This window comes from Ranitomeya variabilis, chromosome 5, assembly GCF_051348905.1.
Source record: "Ranitomeya variabilis isolate aRanVar5 chromosome 5, aRanVar5.hap1, whole genome shotgun sequence".
NCBI classification, from domain to species: domain Eukaryota; kingdom Metazoa; phylum Chordata; class Amphibia; order Anura; family Dendrobatidae; genus Ranitomeya; species Ranitomeya variabilis.
In genome coordinates this window covers 599,848,009-599,865,277 of record NC_135236.1, presented here as the reverse complement: position 1 = coordinate 599,865,277, position 17,269 = coordinate 599,848,009, and the positions used below count along the sequence as shown (strand labels likewise).

Sequence of the window (17,269 nt, the reverse complement as noted above, 5' to 3'; positions counted from 1 at the left end):
CGAAGGCTAAAGCTGCTGTCACACAATCAGTATTTGGTCAGTATTTTCCATCAGTATTTGTAAGCCAAAACCAGGAGTGGGTGATAAATGCAGAAGTGGTGCATATGTTTCTACTATACTTTTCCTCTATTTGTTCCACTCCTGGTTTTGGCTTACAAATACTGATGTAAAATACTGACCAAATCCTGCTAGTGTGACGGCAGCCTGAAAGGTGAGAGAACATAACAGTAGCCCGGTCCTGGAGGGGCTAAACGCAGATTTGCCGCTAATCATAGGTGCGGTGTTCCGGTGCCTCCGCTCGCTGAGCTGCACAGCCGCCACACAGCACCAGCACACACACTGCGCACTACTACGGACAAGACCAACAGAACAACGCAACACGAAACACGACCCGCAGTGAGAAAGATCCAATCAGCCAATCAGAGCGCAGCTTATTGGGCAGTCTCGATTCGGCGCCCCCATAGTGCCGGATATCGCGAGAGCCCGATATCTATATAAGGCGCCGCCTGCCCCGCGCTTGTTCTCATTAGACCGTCCATTGTGCGCGGCGCTCCTGGAACAGTGATGGAAGACAGCATGGATATGGACAACATGACTCCCCTGCGCCCACAGAACTTCCTTTTCGGTATTCCGCCTTTGTTTTCCTCTCTGTACTAGTTATGGCCACCGATTGTGGCTACACACATGGCCTGGGGTGGTGACATGTAGGCCATCGGCAGGTACGGGGAGGGCTGCGGTAGGTCGCTGACGTGAGAAGGCGCCATGTGTGCACCACGTGTTAGTAGCCATGCGTCCGCTCCTGAGGGCGGGCATGGCGCTATATGCGGGTGGGCGCTGTGCTCCTTTATCTGCCCAGGTAGGTGAACCACGCGTGCTGCCCACCCTGGGCCTGCGGCCTGCCACTGGTTCCATGGTATTTACCCTTCGTGTTCCTGGCTAGATTCCTATAAGCGCTGCCCTGAAGGGACCATGCGGGGCCTCCACTAGGGCCAGGTGCAGGGGAAGCACAAGTGCAGGAGTGCCGGCCAGTGATTGCAGCCAGTATGCCGTGGCTACAGGGGGGCTGTGGCTACAGGGGGGCCGTGGCTACAGGGGGGCCGTGGCTACAGGGGGGCCGTGGCTGGCTGTAGGAGGGCCGTGGCTATAGGGGGGCTGTGGCTAGTGGTGCAGCCCTGCCGGCTCCGCTCTGCTTTATGGTTCACAGGGACAAAAACCTGTCCACTGACTGACGCAGGAGTCTGTGGGGGCCGCACTGGACCAGCCCTGGATTTCTCCCAATAGTCCGTGGCTCGCTCTTCAGTGTTTGTTAATCACCCCCGTACCCAGACTCTGATGTCCTTGATTTGGGCACCATAGCTCTAGTTAATAGTTCCCCTGAAAGGGGTTTTCCACTGACAAACCTTTGTTAAAGGGAATTTCACCAGTTTTTTAGCCACTCAACAATTGCCGCCACCTTTATCAGCTCCTGCAAAACAAGTGTATATTTTCTGACTCCCCTAGTATACCCTGAAAAATACCTTTAATTGCTCCTGCACTGTGAACATGCAGATACTCTGATGGGCGTCCTCGCTGTTCCTAATCGTTGTCCTTCAGCCTCGATGTTCTACATCAGCCACATAGCGCAAAGTAATGTTGCGCCTCCAAGGTAACCTAGCAGACCCACTTTCCCTGGGGCCGCCGGAGCCAAAATGACATCTTTTGGCACATGCATAGTTTTCCTTTTCCCTGCCTGCAGTGAGGCATTGCAAAATGATCTTGCCCGGACCAGTGGTGCTACTGTGTAGGCACAAGATTTTACTGCGTGATGCGGATAACTCCATATACATCAGGGGTGGGGAACCTCAGTCCCCAGGGCCATTTACGGCCCTCGATGACATTTTATCAGGCCCCTGACAGATTCTCAGGGACTGCATTGTTGGGCAGGGAGCTGTATTTTGATTACAACCAGCTCATTAAATTCTTCTTGCTCTGTTGGCACACACGCAGTGTTCACTACTGAACACTGAAGGGCATGCAATGAAAGATTACGTCCTGAAACCAGTGCCAGTCAGGATGTACTGTGTGGGCGGAGTTTGTACGGCCCCTGAAGGATGGTATAAATATCCAAATGGCCCTTGGTAGAAAAAGGATTCCCCACCCCTGATATACATCATCCACATATGAGCCCAAGGATGTCTATTTGGATCAGAGAGGAGGCTCAGATGCCCCAGCGATGACTCCCACAGGGCCATCCTCACTTCACTATAGCAGAGCAATATAAATATTTGGGGATCTATAGGGGCAGAGGTGTCTCTAGGTATTCTAGCATGTGGGGTAAGAATTCAGTTGTGCCCCTCAAGCACATATGCAATTGGTACTTTGTCACCTGCTGAGGAGCTGCTTTCCCTTATTTTCTCAATTTCCAGTGAAAAACTGAGCTTTGTCACTTGGCCATAGGTATGAACAATAGTATGAAGTAGCCATGTGATGACTGATGGCACCTGCAAATGGAGACAAATCCTGACAGTGAGGCTCACAAGCTGTTAGGATTGAACATGCTGCAGGGCATCATTTTATAATTCAAAAGCTTGTCCAGGTTTGAGATGAGTCTGCAGTCACTGTGACTGCAGACTTCTGGATCCTCACACCGCATGCACTGCACACTTTTAGAATTCTCCCTTGTTGGTGGTAAGAGGATGGTTATGTGAGCACAAGTATGGAAATTGTTTACTTCTGGCTACATTCTGACTAGATGTGGCCGGCCTCACTCAGTTCATTTTCATTGAGTGAGGCCACGCATGTTTAGTCTGCACGGGACAGCGTGCACGGAGTTCAGAAGCCTGCAGTCACATAGAATGGCTGCAGACTCATCACAAATGGGACAGCCCCTTTAATGCTCCTAACAAATAAAAATGAGACTTAAGGTACCTTCACACTAAGCGACTTTGCAGCGAGAACGACGACGATCCGTGACGTTGCAGCGTCCTGGATAGCGATCTCGTTGTGTTTGACACGCAGCAGCGATCTGGATCCCGCTGTGATATCGCTGGTCGGAGCTAGAAGTCCAGGACTTGATTTTGTCGCTGATCACCCGCTGTCCATCGCTGGATCGGCGTGTGTGACGCCTATCCAGCGATGTGTTCACTTGTAACCAGGGTAAATATCGGGTTACTAAGCGCAGGGCTGCGCTTAGTAACCCGATATTTACCCTGGTTACCATTGAAAAGTAAAAAAAAAAAAAACTACATACTCACATTCTGATGTCTGTGGTGTCCACAGGGTTACGCGCTGCTGCTCAGAGCTTCCTGCACTGACTGTCAGCGCCGGCAGTAAAGCAGAGCACAGCGGTGACGTCACCGCTGTGCTCTGCTTTACTGCTGGCGCTGACACATTCAGTGCAGGAAGCTCTGAGCAGCAGCGCGTAACCCTGTGGATGCCGGGGACGTGACAGACATCAGAATGTGAGTATGTACTGTTTTTTTTTTTTTTTAACTTTTACAATGGTAACCAGGGTAAATATCGGGTTACTAAGCGCGGCCCTACTGTAGAGTCCCTGTGGGTGGAGATAAGGGGAGGGGGAAAAAATAATAAATTACTGATAGGGGTTTGTTATAAATCTCCAAAAATAATGGAAGCAATGGAGAATATCCTCGTAAAGCAAATAGATGAAGCTGCGACTCAAGGAGAAGTCATTATTATGGGGGACTTCAACTACCCTGAAATAGATTGGGGAACAGAAACCTGCAGTTCCAGCAAAGGTAATCGGTTTTTGACAACTATGAGAGACAATTACCTTTCACAACTGGTTCAGGACCCAACAAGGAGGGGGGCACTGCTAGACCTAATATTACCCAACAGGCCAGACCGCATAGCAAATATAAGGGTTGGCGGTCACTTGGGGAATAGTGATCACAAAATAATAAGTTTTCATGTCTCCTTTAATAAGATGTGTAGTAGAGGGGGACAAGGACACTAAACTTCAGGAGGGCAAATTTCCAACGGATGAGCGAGGATCTTGGTGCAATTAACTGGGACGATATCCTGAGGCATAAAAATACACAAAGAAAATGGGAGACGTTTATTAGCATCATGGATAGGACCTGTGCACAGTATATACCGTATGGGAATAAACATACTAGAAATAGGAGAAAACCAATATGGCTAAATAGAGCTGTAAGGGGCGCAATAAGGGACAAAAAGAAAGCATTTAGAGAATTAAAGGAAGTAGGTAGTGAGGAGGCATTAAATAAATTCTGTAAAAAGCAAATCAAGGCAGCAAAGATTGAGACAGAGAGACTCATTGCCAGAGAGCAAAAATAATCCCAAAATATTCTTTAACTACATAAATAGTAAGAAACTAAAAAATGATAGTGTTGGCCCCCTTAAAAATAGTCTGAGTGAAATGGTGGATGAGGATGAGGAAAAAGCCAATATGCTAAATGACTTTTTTTCATCAGTATTTACACAAGAAAATCCCATGGCAGCCAATATAACTAGTAATAAAAATTCCCAATTAAAGGTTACCTGCTTAACCCAGCAGGAAGTACGGCGGCGTCTAAAAATCACAAAAATTGGGCTGATAAATGGCAAATGAGCTTTAATGGGGATAAATGTAAGGTCATGCACTTGGGTAGAAGGAATAAGATGTATAACTATGTGCTTAATTCTAAAACTCTGGGCAAAACCGTCAATGAAAAAGACCTGGGTGTATGGGTGGATGATAAACTCATATTCAGTGGCCAGTGTCAGGCAGCTGCTAAAAAGGCAAATAAAATAATGGGATGCATTAAAAGAGGAATAGATGCTCATGAGGAGAACATAATTTTACCTCTATACAAGTCACTAGTTCGACCACACTTAGAATACTGTGCACAGTTCTGGTCTCCGGTGTATAAGAAAGACATAGCTGAACTAGAGCAGGTGCAGAGAAGAGCGACCAAGGTTATTAGAGGACTGGGGGGTCTGCAATACCAAGATAGGTTATTACACTTGGGGCTATTTAGTTTGGAAAAACGAAGGCTAAGGGGTGATCTTATGTTAATGTATAAATATGAGGGGACAGTACAAAGACCTTTCTGATGATCTTTTTAATCATAGACCGGTGACAGGGACAAGGGGGCATCCTCTACGTCTGGAGGAAAAAAGGTTTAAGCATAATAACAGACGCGGATTCTTTACTGTAAGAGCAGTGAGACTATGGAACTCTCTGCCGTATGATGTTGTAATGAGTGAGTCATTACTTAAATTTAAGAGGGGACTGGATACCTTCCTGGAAAAGTATAATGTTACAGGGTATATATATTAGATTCTTTGATAGGGCGTTGATCCAGGGAACTAGTCTGATTGCCGTATGTGGGGTCGGGAAGGAATTTTTTTCCCCATGGTGGAGCTTACTCTTACCACATGGGTTTTTTTTTGCCTTCTCCTGGATCAACATGTTAGGGCATGTTAGGCTATGGGTTGAACTAGATGGACTTAAAGTCTTCCTTCAACCTTAATTACTATGTTAGGCTACGTTCACATTTGCGGTCAGCGCCGCAGCGTCGGGCGCCGCAGCGGCGCCGCATGCGTCATGCGCCCCTATATTTAACATGGGGGCGCATGGACATGCGTTGTGCTGCGTTTTGCGCCGCATGGCCGCAAGCGTTGGACGCAAGAAACGCATCAAGTTGCATTTTTTTTGCGTCCAACTTTCGGCCAAAAACGACGCATGCGGCGCAAAACGCAGCGTTTTAGCGTGCGTTTTGCCGCGTTTTTGTTTGCGTTGTGCGCTGCGGCGCCGACGCTGCGGCGCACAACGCAAATGTGAACGTAGCCTTACACAGACAGCTCTCCAGCGACCAACGATGCCGAAGTCCCCGGGTAACCAGGGTAAACATTGGGTTACTAAGCGCAGGGCTGCGCTTAGTAACCCGATGTTTACCCTGGTTACCATTGTAAATGTAAAAAAAACCAGTACATACTCACCTTCTGATGTCCGTCAGGTCCCTGGCCGTCTGCTTCCCGCACTGACTGTGATCGCCGGCCGTAAAGCAAAAGCAGCACAGCGGTGACGTCACCGCTGTGCTGTGCTTTACGGCCGGCCAGCGCTCAGTCAGTGCAGGAAGCAGACGGCCAGGGACCTGACGGACATCAGAAGGTGAGTATGTACTGTTTTGTTTTTTTTTTTTTTTTTTTACATTTACAATGGTAACCAGGGTAAATATTGAGTTACTAAGCGCGGCCCTGCGCTTAGTAACCCGATATTTACCCTGGTTACCATTGTAAAACATTGCTGGCATCGTTGCTTTTGCTGTCAAACACGACGATACACGCCGATCTGACGACCAAATAAAGTTCTGGACTTTCAGCAACGACCAGCGATATCACAGCAGGATCCAGATCGCTGCTGCGTGTCACACAACGATATCGCTATCCAGGACGCTGCAACGTCACGGATCGTTATCGTTGCAAAGTCGTTTAGTGTGAAGGTACCTTAAGTGTTAGTCTCTAACCATATGGGAATGCTGATATGTGCACACTAAAAGCAAAGTACCTCTTACCCAAATGATGGAGACTCAGGCTGAAAGGAGTACCCCAGCGTGAGTTTTGTGTATTGTATGTCGCTTTCTCAAGGAGATAATCCTAAGGAGACCAGGAAGGACCTTCTTATTTCCCTACTACTGGGTCACGTGAGCTGCGGGCAGCAATTGACAGTGCTTTATTGGCACATACGCATCGTGGTCATTGCGCACAGGGAGCGCACCTAGGCTGTGAAGTCCAGACGCTCATGCGCGCAAAGTATTTTGTAGCTCCTGGTCATGCTTGGCAGGCATGGAGACTCTGGAGCGCCAGCATGGGACACGACTAGTTTGCATTTCAGTTGAAGGCAAAAGATCCTGGAGCCAATGCCTCAGTTAAAGGTAGATTGCAACACGCAAGTAAATACCTATAAATATAAAGCCACATGGTGCATGGAAAGTGCAAAACCGTGCTTAACAAAGTGTGACAAACATTGGTATTACATTTATTGAGGGTCCTGCAGGATGTAGTCAAATCCGAGCTGCCGGTGAAAGTACTCAATATCGGGAATCGCAGAGGTCGATCGTGGAATCGTAAGAGCAGGTTCTAAAGACAGGACATAAAACAAATGTATACATTTACATACATAATAAAAACCAAGAGGCCTTGGCTAGAGGGATGGGGTAGTTACAAGGCAGACAAGGGGGGAACATGCTTGTTTATGAAAATGAGAAGCAGAGAATAATTTAAGCCATCTGGAGTTGGCATTCCAAATGTGACAATCCACTTGGTTTCCCACTGGGACAACAGTTTTTTTGTAACATTTTCACCTCTAATACCAGTATGAGCAATGTCAATGCCCCTGACCATGTATGATCTTGAATTGGTCATGATGGGCCTTGAAGTGTTGTGGATTTGTTTTAAGTTCAAATGAATCGGCCACTGTCTTGGCAGTGCCAATGGTCCTGCACATGCTCCTTTACTCATACCCTTAGTTCTCTAGATGTAAGTCCTATATATATCAGTGGGCAGCAACATGTAGCATAGTAGATAATGTTTGTACTACAACATGAAATGTGCCTGATCTCATTTTGTTTATGGCCATCTACTGGGTGGAGCTGCAGAGGACGTTGGCGAAGGCAAAACAGTGGCTGCAAGGGAAACATCCCAAGGTCCTCTTGAACCAAAGAGATTGACTTTGGCTGGAACATAATGGCTTATAACTAGGAGATTTAGATTTTTCGATCTCCTAGAGGTCATTAAGGGGGAAAGGGCTGGGGAGGATTGGTCTGCAGAAATGCCCAATGTTTTAGCAAGAATCACGCATACTTTTCTTCTCATGGTTGTAAGTCAATACGAAGCTGATTTTATCATTGGTCGTCCCTATGGGTTTCTTTTCGTACAGGAGGTTATTCCAAGGCATGTGATGTGCCCTGTTATAGCCATGCTTGATGCATCTCTGGCTATAGCCTCGTTGGGTGAACCTCCTTAGTAAATCACTGGCCTTATTCTCGAAACTATCATTCAAGAACAGATCTGCCTCATTCTTAGGAACTGTCCAACTGGGATGGCCGTACTGGTGGCTGGGTTGTGAGGTTTGTCTGCATTTATCAGGGCATTGACAGAGGTAGGCTTCCTGTAGACATCTGTCTGTATGGAATGATTGTCGTCAATCCCCAGAGTGATGTCCAGGAAGTCCAATTTTTTTTGGTGTTATATATGTAGATGAACCTGATATTGTGAGTGTTAATATTAAGTTGATCCATAAACAGTGCGAGCTGCTGCACCGTACTATCACAAAATCAAAATGTTGTCCATATATCTTAGCCAGCACATGGTCTGCTTCCTCAAAGAGGTATCTCTCCCATGAGCCGAGGAAGAGATTGGCATATGACGCCGTGCAGACCGTACACATGGCTGTGCCGCGATTTCTGCAAATAAAAAGAATCTTTGAATACAAGTTGTAGGTGAGGACAAAGTGCATCAGCATGAGAATGAGCTCACATAGGGCTGTCCAGGTCAGAGGCCCCCAAGAAGAGTGACAGCATACTCATCTTCCTCCTGTTTATTATGCCTTATAGATGTTCTCTCATTGGAGTAGTTCTTTCTTTTCTTCTTGTCCAGACTCCATGACGAGATTTCACATTCACAGCTCATCTCTACAGACTTCCATCTTCTCTGGTCTTCTGCAGCACAACCCCACACGATGCCCTTGAAAATAGCAGTGTCATTATAATGTTCCTTAATAAAAATATCTTCCCTACTACTCTGAGCCCCTGAATAATTGGCCCTCACTCTATCCCCTCCACAAAATATAACCCCCACGCTATCCCTCTTATGGTGCATGCCCTCCACACTCCTCATTTTCAGTGTCCCTCCCCACTCACTTGTAGGGCCCAGTCTCTATACTAGGTCCCCTCATTACGTTCCCCTTTCCTTGGTACACTGTCCCTTCCGGGCTGTGCCCTTACACTGTCCCACCATGCTACGCAGTCTCTATTCTGTGCCCACTCACACTTTTCTACCACTATACTGTCTCCTCACACTGTTCTCTTCAATAGTCTCATACATTTCCCTCTCCCTCTTCATGTTCTCACATATTTAGCCCCTCTGTCTCCATACTGCCTACTCACACATACCCCACCCCGACTTCTCATATTTTCTGCACCAATCCCATCACCTTCTCTCCTTATACTGTTTGCATACATTCTTCCCCTCGCTCCTCATACTGTCCTCATATATTCCCCCCTGGCTCCCCATACTGAGTTCACACCAATCCCCCCACTTGCCACACTGTCTGCACCCATGCCCCATCTAACCCCTTGTTCCTCATACTGTCCTCAAATTTCTCCTCCTCTCCATATTGTCTGCATACATCCATTCTTCGTTCCCCAAACTGTGCCCTCAAATCCTATTCCCCCACCCTGACTACAATAAACTTGCCACCATCGTTGGCGTCTGTGACCACTCTGTGCTGGCGAAGAACAGCACCAGGCAAGTAAGTAGCAATAACCTGCCTCTTAGTGCTTAGGCTACTTTCACACTAGCGTTTTTTGCAATGCGTCGTTTGGCCGAAAAAACGCATCCTGCAAAAGTGCTTGCAGGATGCGTTTTTTCCCCATAGCCTAACATTAAGCAACGGATTGACACACGTCGCAACCGTCGTGCGACGGTTGCGCCGTGTTGTGGCGGACCGTCGGCACAAAAACGCTACATGTAAAGTTTTTTGCCGCCGACGGTCCGCTTTTTCCGACCGCGCATGCGCGGCCGGAACTCCGCCCCCACCTCCCCGCACCTCACAATGGGGCAGCGGATGCGCTGGAAAAATGCATCCGCTGCCCCCGTTGTGCGGCGTATACAACGCTAGCGTCGGTAACCTCGGCCCGACGCACTGCGACGGGCCGAGCCCGACGCTAGTGTGAAAGTAGCCTTAGGCACATTTTCTGTTTCTCACAAAGTCCCGGATATCCCCTCTACCACCTTACATTTTATCAATTGCTCAAAAATAACAATTTTGTGAAGATCCATTCCCTTAGGCTACTTTCACACTAGCGTCGTGCACTGCACGTCGCAATGCATCGATGTGGAGAAAAAACGCATCCTGCAAAGTTGTCTACAGGATGCGTTTTTTCCCCATAGACTAACATTACCGACGCATTGTGACGCAGTGCCACACGTTGCAACCGTCGTGCGACGGTTGCGTCGTGTTTTGGCGCACCGCCGCCAGTTACATGTAACTTTTTTTGTGCGTTGGAACCGCCATTTTCGACCGCGCATGCACGGCCGAAACTCCGCCCCCTCCTCCCCGTACCTTACAATGAAGCAGCGGAAGCGTCTTGACTGCTTCCGCTGCCAACGTCGGGCATTTTCTTCACAGTTTGCGTCAATACGTCGGGCCGACGCAGCACGACGGCCCCGTACCGATGCTAGTGTGAAAGCAGCCTTAGTGTTATAATAGCTCATAGCTGCAATTAGAGGCAAATGCTGGCTGTGTCCTTCAGAGTACAAACGCTGTTTCACCGACTTCTTTCCTTTGTAGGGTGTGAACTCAAGGCAGACAAAAAGGAGTATGCATTTAAAGTGGATGACAACGAAAGTGAGCATCAGTTGTCATTGAGAACGGTACGTATGAGTTGATTACCTCAAAGCGATTTTTCCTTTTTAAATTTGTAATGTAATACAACTATAGTCAGTGCAAGGATGTGAATGGGTTACTATGTAGTGGTCTCAAATGTTTGATTCAGTAAAGGAAAGGAACATCCGATAGACTTTTAGATATGGAAAGGGCGATAAGTGTTTTTGCAAATTGGCTTGGTTGTTGAATACAGTTATTTGCTGGCAAATAATCATTAAAAAATGAACAAATATAGGTCTGTTTTTGTTTTCGATCACCTATGGTACATGGTTTTTACCCTTAATCCTGACTGTTTTGTTACTGCTAACGATTTATTAAAAGACGAACTGAAACACAATTGGGCTTTTAAAATGAAAATGTATCTATTTAAAGCGAACCTGTCGTCAGGATTTTGCTACGTAAACTACAGGAATTGGCAGGTTGGCGCTGTTACACTGATTAAAATGTCTTGTGGTTGTTTAATTTGTTTGCATTTTCCAGTTATATTCTCTTGCTTCTGGGCTGCCTGTGAGCTGGTCTTTTTTTTTTTTTTTGCTGCTTTGGCTCATTGTCATCCTTTAGGGCTTAAGTGACAGGTCACTGATCCTTGTGACTTGCCCCTATTTTAAATACTATGCATTCGCTGCCTTTCCATCTATCTGCAAGTGATGCTCTTAATCTGCAGAGCCCTACAAGTACCTTAAAAAAAAAAAAAAAACCCTGCCCCAAAGCAAGAAAATCTCATTAATTGAAAACTGCAAACAGATTACACAACCACAAGACTGATTTCTTCAACCCAGGTAACATTTTAGTCAGTTTAACTGCTCCAACCTGACCATGCCTGTAGGCTTACTTGGTAAATTCCTAATGACAGGTTTGCTTTAATGCCATAATTTAATCTATTTTTTATTTTCCTATAATTAGTCTTTCCTGAACTACAGGTTTTTTTTTTGTTTTTTTTTCAAACTACTCTTGATGACTTTTTTGAGAATCCCACTGTATGCTGAGATACTAAAGCATCATCTGGGGAGAAGCTGCGGTCACTGCCGCACCCTCTTCCTCACCCTGAAACGAAGTGTCATCTGTGATCTTTGTTTTGGGCTGGGCTATTCCCTGATCTACTGAGTATATCTGATGTCCATTCCAGTGGATGCTCGTGTTGTCAGCAGGATAATATGCAGAATGACAGTTATCTGTTGTTGGCTCTGATCAGAAACCGTATCTGGCAACAGTCCATGGTTAGTGCCTTTGATACCCAGCATGTAGACACAAGCGCTGCCCCCAGTCTTTTTTTTTTCCAAGCCTATTTATGCACACCCTAGTGCATTTTGCGTCAGTCTTCTACTTTTCATGGAACGGAAAAAAATAAAGGAGCACCACAAGCTCTCCTGTGAAATCGACAAACCTTTCCAAGATATATATAACTTTTAACGCTTTCTGTACCATGACATATTACATAACAGTGGCTGTATGTAGCAGGCTCAGAAGTTGAGCCCATTCTACATAAAGGTACCGTTACACAAAACGATTTACCAACGATCACGACCAGCGATACGACCTGGCTGTGATCGTTGGTAAGTCGTTGTGTGGTCGCTGGAGAGCTGTCACACAGACAGCTCTCCAGCGACCAACGATGCCGAGGTCCCCGGGTAACCAGGGTAAACATCGGGTTACTAAGCGCAGGGCCGCCGATGTTTACCCTGGTTACCATCGTAAATGTAAAAAAACCCAAACAGTACATACTCACATTCCGGTGTCCGTCAGGTCCCTCGCCGTCCGCTTCCCGCACTGACTGACTGCCGGCCGTAAAGTAAAAGCAGTGAGTGAGTGACGTCACCGCTGTGCTCTGCTTTTACTTTACGGCAGTCAGTCAGTGCGGGAAGCGGACGGTGAGGGACCTGACGGACACCGGAATGTGAGTATGTACTGTTTGTTTTTTTTTTTACATTTATGATGGTAACCAGGGTAAACATCGGGTTACTAAGCGCAGCCCTGCGCTTAGTAACCCGATGTTTACCCTGGTTACAAGCGAACACATTGCTGGATCGGTGTCACACACACCGATCCAGCGATGACGGCGGGCGATCCAGCGACGAAATAAAGTTCCAAACGATCTGCTACGACGTACGATTCTGTGGGGTCCCTGATCGCTGCTGCGTGTCAGACACAGCGATATCGTATGGATATCGCTGGAACGTCACGGATCGTGCCGTCGTAGCGACAAAAGTGCCACTGTGAGACGGTACCCTTAAGGTACCGTCACACTAGGCGATATCGCCAGCAATCCGTGACGTTGCAGCGACCTGGATGGCGATATCGCTGTATTTGACACGCAGCAGCGATCTGGATCCCGCTGTGAAATTGCTGGTCGCTGCTAGAAGGGCTGCACATTATTTGGTCGCTAGGTCGCCGTGTATCGCCGTGTTTGACAGCAAAAGCGACGATACCAGCGATATTTTACACTGGTAACCAGGGTAAACATCGGGTTACTAAGCGCAGGGCCGCGCTTAGTAACCCGATGTTTACCCTGGTTACCAGCGTAAAAGTTAAAAAAACAAACAGTACATACTCACCTGCGCGTCACCCAGCCTCTGCTTCCTGACACTAAAGCGCCGGCCCTAAACTGAAAGTGAAAGCAACAGCGGTGACGTCACCGCTGTGCTGTTAGGGCCGGAGCTCAGTCAGCGTCAGGATGCAGAGGCTGGGGGACGCGCAGGTGAGCATGTACTGTTTGTTTTTTTAACTTTTACGCTGGTAACCAGGGTAAACATCGGGTTACTAAGCGCGGCCCTGCGCTTAGCAACCCGATGTTTACCCTGGTTACCCGGGGACCTCGGCATCGCTGGTCGCTGGAGAGCGGTCTGTGTGACAGCTCTCCAGCGACCAAACAGCGACGCTGCAGCGATCGGCATTGCTGTCGCTATCGCTGCAGCGTCGCTTAGTGTGACGGTACCTTTAGGCAGATGCTCCATGTGTTACACAGCGAGTATCTCCTATCATAACAGCAGCAACCAGAGCGAGCTCAAATCAACCACGGATGGCAGCATTAAACTGTTAAGCTTGGTAGCAGGCTGAGCTACATAGGAGAGGTGCAATATCAATAATACTATGCTTTGGTATTGTAGCATATTGTATAAGTGATTGAATGATTACAGGTTCAAGTTTCCAAAGGAGACTAAAAAATAAAAAATGTTTAAAGGGAACCTGTCACCCCCTTCCCCCAGGCGTTTTTAACTAAGAGCCACCTTGTGCAGCACTAATGCTGCATTTTGTCAAGGTGGCTCTTTTAGTTGGGGTCCCTTCCAACGCTGAAATATTCATTTTTATAATTTGCCCCTCACACCTGTACTTTGTCCGGGGGGGGCATGTCTTTGACTGGTTCCCTTTAAAGCTTAAAAAATGGAGTTAACATCACTTCTCTTATTTTGTCTTAAAAATGTGAAAAATTAAGAAATTGAAACATATATACCATATTTTGCAGACTAACAATTGCACTGGACAAAAAGACGCACCCCAAATTAAGGAGGAAGATAAAAAATGTTTAATGTCAAGTGCAGGGCCCATCTTATAGTCTAAATTTAGCCTACTACGGGAAGCCGCAGTGTAGCCTAGTCTCTGGAGGCAGGGTCGCTGCTGCAAAAAGCTGTTTGCGGCAGGAGTGGGGCATTGCTACGTAACCTGGGCTACTAGGAGGGGGTGTCCTGGCAGTGGGCCTTAAGAAAATGGCTGTCGGAGGCACTTCATGCATACGTTTAGATCAATCTCCTATGAACGCTGGCCACAAGCCGGCATTCACAAAATGATTGTGATAACAGGCATGGGGTTCTTCAGCAGACCCCCGCCTGACATAACTCATCAGTGCTCCTTGATCACATGACAGACATGCTGATGGGCGGATCAGACTAATTTCCTGTCTGTGTGGTTCAAGTGCCAGTGTCTGTGATTGACAGTCACTTGATGGCTAATTAAATCAGCCTGCAAGTGCAGGGAAAGATGCATGGACAGCCATCAGTTGGGAAGGTTAGAATAAATATATATTCGTGGAGAACCATGCGAGAGGTGATTGATCGTGCACACCTCTACTCCATTCATTCTTATTACGCCTGTTAAAGATGGGCAAGTGCAGTGTTCAGCTGCTCTTCAGTAGCAATGTGGCTTGATCAACCATCACTCACACAGTGCTTTTGCAGAGCCTCAGTTCTCTTCATTGGTGGAGGTCCCAGCAGCCATCAATCAATAAGTCATTCCCTATCCTATGGATAACCAGAGATAAATTCCAAATTTGGAATAGCCAGTTTGTTTCCAAACATGTGGACATGAGTGGCAGGTGCCTCTCAAGGATGCATGTAATGTATACAGTACCAAGTCATTACATAAGGGTAATGTACACAGAGCGTAACAAGTGCCCAAAGCCTTATCCCTAATCTACATATGCCTTGATTTGCTTTTCAGGTTAGCTTAGGTGCCGGCACTAAAGATGAACTACACATTGTTGAGGCAGAAGGAATGAACTATGAAGGAAAACAGTTGAAGATCGTTCTTGCGTCCCTGAGACCATCTGTCCAGCCAACAGTGGGTATTGGTGTATAAAGAGTATCTGGTCATTAAAGTGTATAGATTCATATTTTAAACTATATTAGTATATTTAATGACACCCTAACTCTTAAATGGTCGTCTGTTTTTCACAAAATGGCAAGTGGGTATGACTGTTTTGCTTAGTTCTTGGAAACTAGCTTTGAGAGCCCAGTTTTCCAGCAACTAATCTAATAAGTCATATGATTGTCAAAACATTGGGATTTGTGTTTATCTTAGAATATTTGGGTGAATGCAGAGAAAATCCTTCATGGTACCAGTTGAAGGCATTCTGGAATTGTTTTTCAGACCTTGGTAAAAGATCATTTTGCCTTACAGGCTTATTTCCTAAAAGTCAAGCTCATTTAAAGGATATGTTGAATGGGGCTTCTGCTGCTTGGATCTCCAGAGATCGGGGCTCTGGAACTCCCAAGAAAGGGGCCCTGTCCTGAATAGAGCAGAGGTGTTCAGCTATTTCTGGTTGTCCCATAAACAAGGGAGCACAGGCAAAGCGTGCACTATTCCGCTCCATTCAGGATGGGTCTCTAGCGCTGTTCTTGTGGGTCCACCGCTTGTATTTTTAGAGGTGCCACAGAGCTGACCCTAGTGATCAACAAGATATCTACTGTCCTATTGATAAAGGGATACATTTTTTTTTTAAAATTTTTTTTTTGAGGACACAGTAACAATATAATTTAAATACTGCTGCTTTGTGACTTATTAGGCTACGTTCACATTTGCGGTCAGCGCCGCAGCGTCGGGTGCCGCAGCGTCGCCGCATGCGTCATGCGCCCCTATATTTAACATGGGGGCGCATGGACATGCGTTGTGCTGCGTTTTGCGCTGCATGGCCGCAAGCGTTGGAAGCAAGAAACGCATCAAGTTGCATTTTTTTTGCGTCCAACTTTCGGCCAAAAAGGACGCATGCGGCGCAAAACGCAGCGTTTTAGCGTGCGTTTTGCCGCGTTTTTGTTTGCGTTGTGCACTGCGGCGCCGACGCTGCGGCGCACAACGCAAATGTGAACGTAGCCTTATTTATTTATATAGCACCATTAATTCCATGGTGCTGTACATGAGAAAAGGGGTTACATACAGGGTTATAGATAACGTTATCAGTTAACAAGTTTACAATGACCGACTGGTACAGAGGGGAGAGGACCCGGTCCTTGCGGACTTACATTCTGTGGGATAATGGGGAAGAGACAGAAGTTCGGGGGTGTTGCAGCTCAGGTGGTTGGTGAGGCGGCAGCTCGGGTGGTGGTGAGGCGGCAGAATGGTAATTGCCGGCTGTAGGCTTTCCTGAAGACATGGGTTTTCAGGTTCCGTTTGAAGGATCCGAAGGTTGGTGGATAATTGGACGTGTTAAGGCGTGGAATTCCAGTTATTCCACTTATTACAGATGTTACATAGTTTGAAGACTTTGGTCCATCATGTTCAACCTTTCTGCACTAATTGTACATTTTGTCACTAAATTACATATAACATTGTGGGTTATAGTCAATGAGGAAATCATCCAGCCCTTTTTGAAAAGCTGTTATGATGTCTGCCATTACTGTCTCTTGTGGTCTGCTTTCCACAGTCTGACTGACCTAACTGTAAAGAACCCTTTCCTGTTTAGCTGTCAGAATCGCCTTTCTTCCACCTGTAAGGAGTTCCCCCAGTCCTTAATATGGTCTTTGGAAGGAATAAGTCATGTGCCAAGTCCTGTGTATTGACTACACATATATTTATATATTAATGGTTAAATGAGTTAATCTGGAAAATTTTGTCATTTATACATACCAAACATACGCAAACATAATGTGCTGGCAGGTGCTCGTGGGTCCAAGGCAGCTTGCAGGTCCCAAACCTTTATTTTTCTAAAAAAGGAAATGTGATTTCACCAGAAAGAATTGCTTATTAAAGAAGTTACACAAAGATTTGTTATTTTCTCTATTACAGTATGGGAGCAAGCATCATGGCACATTACAGTACTTGCTCCTGCACTGAAGACTAGCTATGAACGCAGGACATGGCCTGTTCTGAGGGTGAACAGCAAAGATCTTGATTTAGAAACACAATTATACCATAGAGTCCTGCACTGTAATAAAGTAGATGTGCTCT

General features: G+C 46.5%; 1 protein-coding gene across 1 annotated transcript in view; it reads left to right on the top strand.

Moving 5' to 3' along the window:
• The first annotated feature begins 470 nt into the window (after positions 1-470).
• NPM1 (nucleophosmin 1) overlaps positions 471-17,269 on the top strand; it is a 33,152-nt gene continuing 16,353 nt past the window's right edge. The window contains exons 1-3 of the mRNA XM_077266028.1: positions 471-625; positions 10,520-10,602; positions 15,047-15,166. Of these exons, the coding sequence (XP_077122143.1) occupies positions 565-625; positions 10,520-10,602; positions 15,047-15,166 (264 nt within the window). The 5' untranslated portion in view covers positions 471-564. The remainder of the gene's footprint in view (positions 626-10,519; positions 10,603-15,046; positions 15,167-17,269) is intronic.